The sequence below is a fragment of the Guyanagaster necrorhizus genome, assembly GCF_019112545.1.
Source record: "Guyanagaster necrorhizus MCA 3950 unplaced genomic scaffold BT62scaffold_40, whole genome shotgun sequence".
Taxonomy (NCBI): domain Eukaryota; kingdom Fungi; phylum Basidiomycota; class Agaricomycetes; order Agaricales; family Physalacriaceae; genus Guyanagaster; species Guyanagaster necrorhizus.
Window position 1 is genome coordinate 326,222 of NW_025064919.1, and position 10,074 is coordinate 336,295.

The following is a 10,074-nucleotide window of genomic DNA, read 5'->3' on the forward strand; positions in this document are numbered from 1 at the left end:
CATCAATATCATCATCTGGATCCCATTCTCCATATCTGATTTCTCCTTGTCGATGATGCAGAGGTCCATCATCCTCATCACTAGAGGCTGGCCCAGGGATGCTTCGATAGGATGACTGATGAACATCATCCTCTTCATCCCTCTGTTCTGGATGGCGACGACGTCTCTGATGATGATCCTCCTCATCACTAGCAGTGATTTTGGGGCACCGGCTTCGACAGGATGATCCATGAGCATCATCCTCTTCATCCCTCTGTTCTAGATGTCGATGATGTCGTCGACGATGATTGTGAATATGGGTGGACTCAGGGCACCTGCTTTGACGAGATATCCAGTGTCTAATGGCACTAGCAGAAGGAGGTGTCCAGGATACTAGATGCCTGATTAGACCAATGGCTACTTTCCAGTGATATGCATACCATCACGATGTTGATCCTCATCATTGTACTCATCCTCTTCTTCTTCTTCTGCTCCTGCTTCTTCTGCTCCTCCTGCTTCTGCCTGGTCTTCATTGTCAGTGAACAAGCTACTTGTATGTCCCGATCCCTGAAAGAAACTGTCATCATCCTGGTCAGAGTTCATGCTAAAGAGGAAAAGTAGGTGGGTGATATCACTGTTTGCATCTACTTTATACTAACAAAGCAGAGCGCCACATGAAAAATTTCTCTATTTTTCCGAAGACATTCAGCTGGACATGACATTGACAGCACAATTTCTTGTCATGTCAAATTCTTGGTAATGCAAAAAAAATTGTATGGGACTGTGAAGTGCAGGGGACCCATCCTTTTCAGTTCCAGGATATTTTCACCAATTGTCACTTGTATATTTAGTGACATGAAATGTATACATTACAAAAATTTGTCATACTAACTGCAATATGAAACTATATAAAATTGTTCTTGAAAAAATACATCAAACTGCCAATGAAGCAATGTCAAGAAAGCCACCCACAAATGACCTCAATGTCTCTGTGCTGGTTCTTGCATATTAGGCCTGAATGATCCGTTCCGTTCAATCACGAAATTTGCCTGCAGAGTCTGTGGAGCTGCATTAGCAGTATCCTTTGACCTGGCTGCTTGAGATCATGTCCTTGACATTCCTCTCGTTCCTCTTCTCTGCGATGACTCTGGAATTCCTGACTGAGTATTCAACTTACCTGTTGGTGCAGTTGAAATGGACTTCTTCCTGCCAGGCAATGGGGTTGGTGTTGATGGAGATGAGGGGGCATTGGAAGACAGAGGAGTTAGGTCATCGAAGTCAAGAAGATCATCGAGAGGTTGTGAAGCACCACCACTAGCAGTGCCCCCATAGCTTTCTATCTCATCATTGCTAATTAGTTCATTAGCATCTGGTGTCGAGATAATATTGCTGGAGGGGGCAGTGATGGCAGTCATTCCATGCTCTGGTGGTGGTATAACTACAGGGGTGGAGGAAGGGATGACAGGATGAGGAAGAGGGGATGATGGAGCGGAGGGGGCCGAGGGCTGAGATTCACATTGAGCAGGTTGTGCATTACCCTCCTTGATGGGATTCTGTGGTGCGCTCAGTGCTGGCTTTGTGATAGGCTTGGGCTTGGGCTTGGGCTTGGGCTTTGACTGGGTATTCAATGGTCCAGCCTTCGATGGTCCAGCCTCATCTACAGATCCTCTCTGCATCATCATCTGTACCTTGGTGGCAGGAGCTCCCTCCCTGTTTCCATCCTCTGGCACCTTCTTTGGCACTTTACGATGATGGTGGGATTCATTGATGACATCTACTTCCTTTGTTTTCGCCGTTTTCTTGCTATTTGTCTTGCATTTTTTTGCAGGAGGCTGTTCAACGGCACTTTCCTGGGTGCTCTGATCATCGTCGTTATCGCTTTCTCCATCAGCTGCAGCAGGAGCATCTGCTGGTACATCACAATTGTACAGCAGCCAGAATGCCTCTGCAAAAATATGAATAAACCATCATTATCCAAAAGTAAAAGGGACTTACTCCTGTTTCAACAGACATTAAAATCAGGCTTCTTGAAGAAATGCTGAAGCTGCTGGGCTTTTGAACCAGAGTGTTGAGCCATCAAGACGTCAATAGTGTCTGTCGCAATAAGGCGAAAGACGTAAATGGTTTCCTTTTGCCCATGATGATGGGCACGACCAATCATCTGTTCTTCTTGAATGGCAGTCCAACCAATATCCTGTGGGATCTCAGTCAGTGAATGTCAACTAGCAATGATGCTGAAACTTACGAAGAGGATGATGACAGAAGCTCTCATCAGGTTAAGCCCAGAGCTACCTATCTGGCTGAGGAGAAGCACACGAACATCTGAATCGGGATGAAGGAATTTCTCAACCACCTGTTGACATGCCATGAGCCTCATGGAGCCATTCAGTGACAAGATTTTAATGCCATTCATAATGAAGGCCTGAACAAAATGAGTATGCAAATAATAAGAAGAAAGATTCAAATTACATACCGACATGATGAGTTCATCCATCATAGGGAACTCATGAAAGATAAGGATCTTTATCTGCTGAGTCCTCTTCTTCTTATTGCCGGTTGCCATTGCAGGAGGATCAGGGAAAATGAGGTGACCGTCTTTGATATATGGTGGAGATGCATTGTCATCAGACAAATAGTGCTTGCACAATCTCAATGTCACCTCAAGCTTTGCTCCTGGATACTTTTCCCACTCTTCAAGACTTTTGAATGGTGGAAACTTTTTCTTGCCAGATTTCGACAGATAGTCAGGATCACGTTGAGATTGTGGATATGCTATGGCAAGCTGGTAATTGAGCAAAAATACCTAAGAGAAAAATGAGCAAAATGGCAAAATTGTAATGTACCGTGAAGTGGAAGGGCTCCCTGTGATCACACAATAACTTACCCCAGCATCCATGACATCAACAGCTCCATGTGCCTTTGAACTAGAAGAAGAGTGCATCAGATCCATGATCCCGGTACAATTTTTTTCTGTACTCACTCACTGCTCCACTTCGACATCTGGTTGTCCATCTCCCATTTCTCAGCATCTGCCATGCTTACCATCACTTCAATCTTTTCGTATGGTGGGAGTTCATTCAAGAGCATGATAGGCTTGTCAGCTGGGGGGTCAGTGTACTTGATTGATGTTACTGCCCATCGAATGATACATCCTTCATAGCGAGCCTGAATGTCAATGATCCAGTCATTGTTAGCATCGTACACCCCTTTGTATGGATTTCTACCATCAACACCCTTCAAGGCATTCGTGTTGAACATGGCGAGAGCATCGTCATTGCCATTGTTGCCCTTGGTGACATCCCTCCACATCTTTGACAGCTCTCTGACTTTCTCCTTCTCGAGTGATTCAGCTGCCTTACCTATGAATGCCTTCAAACAAATAAGTCTTGCGAGGTTGCTTAGGTCCTGATATTATAATGAGAAAGAAGCAAGAATCAGAATCAGAATGAAAACCACAAAAAAGGCATACACAAGGTGACTGGTACAGCGGAGTTGCTGACACAATTAGGCGCATGCAGGTATTTTCCATAATTCTATTCATACCATGGTAGGCAGCATTTGGTGTCCGGAAGTTGTGTGCTTCGTCGACGATGACACTGCAGAAACTCCTTGACCATATTGGCTCATAATCCAATGAATTTGTCTTAGCAGGATGCAGAGAAGACACCAATTCAGTCTTAGACTTTGTGATCCACAAATTGCGATGTGCTAACTGACTGACACTCTGAAACCCATTTGAAATTCATTATCAGTGAGCTAAACTGGAGTGAATAACCCAATGCTTACACTATGGCTTGCAACGATCACAATGTTGCATTTGTCCTGCTTCGATGAATCAATGGCCTTGTTGAACTCGTCCCATCTCTGCTCCATCGTCGGCATTACAAAAATGTCGATGACATGAGGATGGAACCACCGTTTCAACTCACCCACGATCTGCTCTATAATGGTCCCAGGGACCAAAATGAGATGTGGCACATCAGGAATCTGTTTATGACCACAGAAATATGGCAATTGTGCTGGAATATTATAGTTAATACTGGATGTATGGGACCACAAAACAAGGGGGCTCCCTACTTGGGCCGTACTCACCGAGCACTGGGGGCAGTTCCTTGCTGAGCTTCTGTGCCCGATAGCATGATATTATAAATGCCAGCAATCCCATCATTTGGGCAGTCTTGCCCAGACCCACCTCATCAGCAAGGAGGATTCCTGGGACACCATCATCATCCAATTTTGTCGTCCATAGCATGTTCACCATTGCTGTTATACCAACAATTTGATGCCACATGATGTTCATCACCTCATTGTCTTCATCACCACCAGGAGGAATCTTGGCAGCATAGTCAGGGTTTTCCCAGTAATCGGTGAGGGAAGTGTTAATGAATGGGTTAAATTCATCGGGACAGCCATTGTCCCATCGAAGCATTTCAGCAAGCACCTTATCAGTAGTTTTTGACCAAGACTCTACCCCCAGGTCCCCACATTCCTTCCATTTCTCCCACCCAATAAGACCAGGGTGTGAAGGAAGGCCCGGATTGATGTCGATGTCATGTTGTTCAGCCTCCTCCCTATTGCGTGTGCTTTCAATGCTCTCGAGCCGAGAAGCAAGGTCCTCATGGAGCACTGCTATTTCCTCTTCAGTGGCCATAACAGCGATTCTTCGATTCATCATACGTCCAAGGATGTCTGCAACATATGTCAGATATGCAGAGCACTGCATAAAATGAGGGACTTACACTGTGAACTCTTTTTGTTTTTCTTCAACTCCTCCTCCTGAGCTTCTGCCTTCGAAAGCACCTGTTCAAACTTGCCCTTCCTCTGCTCATATTCTGCCAATGCAGCCTTATCCTGCTCCGTTGCCTCCCAACCAATGTACTTCTCATATTTCTCAAGAGTGTTTGAGATCTTCTTTGCATCTTTCAGGTGGATTTGGCCATTGCCAGATTCAAACACTGACAATTTTAGTAGGAAACAAAATAGATATAAAGAGTACACACATTTCCACATGGCATCGAGTTCCCCCTTCGCCTCAAGTCTGCATGTTTCTGCCTGGCAGTGATTCTTGCGCTGACGTTCAATGTAGTCCAATATCAATGAGTGGATGAGTTGCTGGAACTCCTCTCGCATACAACCCGACTCATTATCCTCAAATGCTCTGCCAAACATGCTTTCTGCAATCTCTGCCTCCTTTGATCCAAACATCATAAGCATGATGAATTTTGCATTCCCTTTCTTTGCAGCTACCCAATACATTGCCTTGATGTTGATACCAGCATGGAGAATAGCATGGTTGTGCATGATTATGAGCTTTGACACCATGTGCGATTTCGACCACCAGTGGTGGTATGTGGTATGGCCTTGGAGAAACGCATCGGCACCCTTCGTATTGATGCAAGTTATAGCCTTGTCCAAGGGGAGATTTCCGACATGCTTCAGAAACTCACGGACTGCAGGGAGCTCTTCATTTTTTACATTCGAGATGTGATCTGCGTCAAACCCGGGGAATCCAAATTGCTGCTGCCATGCTTCCTCATTGAACAGGTCAGGATATGAGGCAAAAATGGCAGGAAATAGAGCACGAGATTTCTGTACAATGCGAGGCATTTTGAAGATGAGCAGTGGTGCTGAATGGCAGAGTGAGAATCAACTTTTTTATGGGGGGAAAGAAAGAATAAAATATATGCGACGCCCATGCCCTATATATATGGCGCTGTGGCATACGAAGCTCAATGCTGATGGCGGGGTTTACCTCATAGAGATTAAATTTTTTTTTCTTTGATTCTAGATGCATCAACGTCAAAGATCAATATCGAGACGTCTGGAAACATATTCGATAAGAAGTGTAATTAACCATACTTGGGTATATGTACCTCCTTATCCAGCTTCTTCTTTTCCAGGAACCCGATCAATCAATGACTGCAGTTACCGCAGTTTTTTGAAAAAATATTCAGGGAAAAGATTCAGACATGTTCAGTGATTATCAATGTGGAACGTATTCAAAAAAATAATTGTATGCCTCAATACATCAGGGGAAACTGAATTTTACTACCATATATTTAATGCAATTATAGCTTTGATTGCACAAATTACTTTTTGGCCATTGTGCCATGCACCCTGCCGAATGTTCAATCATATCATACAGCCACTCAATTATCTTTTATCTGATCGATCGATTTCATCATCAATTGATAGCTGGCGGCATCAACATCAACATGCCGTGGGCACTTAATATCGTTTGATCATGATTCTCTACTTCCGCATTCGCTCCCCCACCCCTTGCGCTCAACGTCTATTCCCGCCCTCTGGCACAATCCACGCATCTTCCATCTCCCCTGCCAGCCGATCACAATCTCCAACCTTGATGCTAAATCCACACCATGAAGATCGACCTTTGGATGAACTGGAGCATTGCTCGGAGACAAAGCAACGTGCAATTGGTGATGTTCAAGTCGGATCTGGTGGAATGTGTAAGGGCGCAAGAGCAGGAGGTCAGAGCGCAGTTGGGGTATATGCTGATGGACTGGCTACTTCTGTAAGTGCCATATGCACCTGTCATGATCTTATTAATTTTAGATCAGGGAGTTGGATCATGGGTCCAACCTTCATCGGACGATCCGGGGTGCGAGTTCAGGAATTAGGGTGTGGGCAATCCACTGCACAGTCAGCAGTACTGGCGACCATTCACCCTGTGGACAAATGCAATGGGAGGACCACACTGGAAGAACAACTACCCAGTACAAACTCCACTGGCTGGGAGATGAGATGCTGTAACATGAGTTTCGTCATTCTACAGAACCAAATTACCTCTGATGTTTCGCAGGAGCACAGAACACTTTCTTTTGATGACACAACCATAGCTGTTGATTTCTTCTTGATAATTGCCACATTCTTTTGTACTTAGCATTGTTATATTCTTGTAGCATACTTGCCGACCACATATCTTGACAATGTAGACTTCCATACCATACTATAGTCGTTGCTATACCTAGTGTACATTGATTCCCAAAATGTAAAATAAATCTGTAGCATACTGAATGTTATTTTGTACCCAAGATTTCTTAATGAGGGCTGTATTCTGCTCTCCATGTGAAAATTGGTGATTTACTGCGGAGCAGATGCGAGCCCTACTCTGTTTCTAAATGACAAGAATGGCCATATTTCAAGATTCAGTCATGTACCGTGGACTGAATGCGCTCCCTACATGGAATCTAAATGACAAGAATGGCCATAATTAGAGATTTGGTCATGTACCGCAGACTGAATGTGAGCCCTACGTAGATTCCAAAACACAAGAATGGCTGTATTTCGAAATTTGGTCATGTACCATGGACTGTACATGCTACCTATGCAGTTGCTAAATGACAAGAATGGCCATAATTAGAGATTCGGTCATGTACCATGGACTGAATGCGAGCCCTACAAGATTCTAAATGGCAAGAATGGCCATATTTCGAGATTTGGTCATGTACCGTAGACTGAATGTGAGCCCTACATAGATTCCAAAACACAAGAATGGCCATATTTCGAGATTCAGTCATGTACTGTGGACGGGATGTGCTCCCTACTCCATCCCAGAATGGAAATAGTGCATGATATAAAAAATTGATGATGGACCACAAAATTGTATGCTCCCTAGTCACTGCTGCAGTCCATTGGTATTTTCAGTAAGTCAAATACCTTGAAGTATTTGGTGGATTTATTGGGTAAATCCACAGTGTTGGAATACAAGCTGAGCTGAATGTTGGCATAAAGCAAACTTGATGGATTGATGGATTAGTATGCAGATATGATAACTAGGTCCAACCAGTGTTGTACTCTCTTGTACTCTTGAGCACAGCTCCATTTGCTTCCATAGCAATTATTCCCTTAATACTTATATATCTATGATACTTGATACTTAGCTATGTTATGGACTATGCATTTTCATTTAAATATGACTGTATTCTGGCACATTGAATACAATCTTCATTCATTCTACTTGTGCTCAAGTGCTCACTATAACAATGATTTCAATAGATTATAGGTCCTGACCATACCTAAAAATCCATTGAAGCACACTCTAGTATTATCTTGTCTTGCTGATAAACACTGGTCATTTATTAATTCTATCTATACACAAAAACTCAAACCACCATTCCCAATCATATCCTTGCAAGTCTCACCCATGATGTCTGACTGGCCATAAACAAAGACCAACCCAGAATGTCCGATACATCGATATTGAGCTAATATATGTCTCAACTTGCAATCCATAACCGTTAGTATCCATCTAGGCTTGTGGAATTGTAACACTGTTGGTGTCTACTCTAGAAGAGTTGTGGAAGGCAATGGTGGTCATAGTGATGAGAATAACTGTGTCAGTTAGCAATTCTTTTTACCTTTTCATCCATCCTGACTTTGGATCATTATAATACAACCTTCCTCTGGAGTATCCAGCCCACAAACAACAAGGGATATGCTCAGTTCAAGATGTATTTCTGAGAATGTCTCTTCCCTATCTACTCCTCTCCTTCATAGACTGACAGCTCCTCAAGGACAGTGCTATGGGTAGACTAATGACATCCATATCATATTCCATGCTAATGGCATGCTTTGCATAGGAGGAACCCAACACATTGGTAAGACTTACTATATTGCTTCCTCTTTCATCCAATCACTAAAAAACACACAGGCCAAGCATTCTTTGACCAAGACCTCATCACTGCCATTGAGGAGACCTCTCCTTACAACACCAAGACCACTGAAGTCAAAGAAAATGCTGATGACTATGCATTTGGTGATGACCTCTAAGGTGGTCTCCTTCTGTGAGTGTCTATCATCATCTTCTATGTTCTCTGTTATTGATGCTTCTGGCACAGCTGGGCTACAGTCTGTGCAGACTGTACAGCTAGCTTCGAGTCTTCTCCTGATGGTTATCTTACTGAAGCTAGAGGTATTGCAGTAATAGTTCTGACACTGGTGTTTCCTTATGAAGGAGGAAATAGCATCATTACCGACATGATCAACAGTGGGAATGCGATGACACTGATGCCAAGAGAAGCACTACTTCAGTCCAGTTGCTCCTAGGATGACAGTAATATCAGTGTGTCACTCTATTTCTAATATGAATAACACCACTGTCATGTGGTATTTCTTGAGCACTGGATCCTGCAATGAGGTTAGTACATTCAACCTGACCACTTTCCATTACTAAAATGACTCTAATACTTCAAGTACATTAGCAGGATGGGTGGCCCCACCTCGATTACCACCAGGGCAGACTTCCAGACTGTTCCACTCATAATAACCATGCAAGTTCATGAGAGCCAAAACAGCCAAAAGAGATTGTCGGCTTACAAGTCTTCATGCATTCCAGCAAAGTACTGCACAGATATTCAAAATTCAGTGCTGAGAAGAGATTCCATGTGAAGCACATGGCTCACTGCACTGGACACATTGCTCTGCATGGAGATTTGATTAGAGAACATTCTCCTGCAAGGCCATACTATGCTCACTTGGTCCAAATTCTTGATGAAATATCCCAGCTTCCAGGGTGTCAGAATCCTCTGTGAGAATAGAGAAAATGACGGACCGAAGCAAATATGAGGACCGACACATCAATTTTGAACAAGAGACGTCTCTCCACAGAATATGACAAAGGCACCAGATGCTGAAAGATTGACTTTTTCTGCTTGTCGCTGTCAATCACTTCAGGTATGGATCCTACCAAGGTAGCATTTGAAGCCATGTCGACCTGATGAATGGAGTGTCCTTTGTCCATTCATTTAATACTCCCCCGCAACCAATAGCCACCTTCATGCCCATGCTAATGTCATAGTTCTGGTCACTTCCATAGCGAGAGAGTGCACTGCTGAGAAGACTTATTTCTGTTTAACCTGGGGCTCATAGAATAGCTTTACGTATCCTTCAAACGTCTTTCAAACAAGTCCCGGACGTCATGGTGAGCACATCCCTGTACAAATGGCAAGTCAGCTGCCACGGCCCCCTCAAAGCACTACCACAAAAACCAAGAGAAAGAGAGCATAAAGTCCTGAACATAATTAAATCCCCCTAGTAATAGCCAATATTTATTGGGTTTTAAAGAGGAAGAAA

General features: G+C 43.6%; 3 protein-coding genes across 3 annotated transcripts; 1 reads left to right on the forward strand and 2 right to left on the reverse strand.

Annotated features, from left to right (window-relative positions):
• Positions 1–258: 258 nt before the first annotated feature.
• Positions 259–5,586, reverse strand: BT62DRAFT_1011878 (uncharacterized protein; the record flags this gene model as incomplete). Its single annotated transcript, XM_043177836.1, has 15 exons — positions 259–372; positions 420–501; positions 531–546; positions 1,157–1,922; positions 1,991–2,173; positions 2,225–2,401; positions 2,453–2,782; positions 2,864–2,903; positions 2,960–3,384; positions 3,449–3,474; positions 3,523–3,703; positions 3,766–3,998; positions 4,057–4,668; positions 4,719–4,934; positions 4,980–5,586. The coding sequence occupies 15 exons, from the start codon at positions 5,584–5,586 to the stop codon at positions 259–261; spliced, it is 4,008 nt and encodes a 1,335-aa protein (XP_043034787.1).
• A 637-nt stretch (positions 5,587–6,223) lies between these two features.
• BT62DRAFT_923505 (uncharacterized protein) lies at positions 6,224–6,753 on the forward strand (the record flags this gene model as incomplete). Its single annotated transcript, XM_043184523.1, has 2 exons — positions 6,224–6,514; positions 6,556–6,753. 2 exons carry the CDS (start codon positions 6,224–6,226, stop codon positions 6,751–6,753), a joined length of 489 nt encoding a protein of 162 aa, XP_043034788.1.
• Positions 6,754–8,480: 1,727 nt separating this feature from the next.
• On the reverse strand, positions 8,481–9,709 carry BT62DRAFT_923506 (uncharacterized protein; the record flags this gene model as incomplete). The annotated part of the gene is made up of 6 exons (XM_043184524.1): positions 8,481–8,523; positions 8,612–8,947; positions 9,199–9,258; positions 9,319–9,344; positions 9,477–9,527; positions 9,554–9,709. 6 exons carry the CDS (start codon positions 9,707–9,709, stop codon positions 8,481–8,483), a joined length of 672 nt encoding a protein of 223 aa, XP_043034789.1.
• Positions 9,710–10,074: the final 365 nt, after the last annotated feature.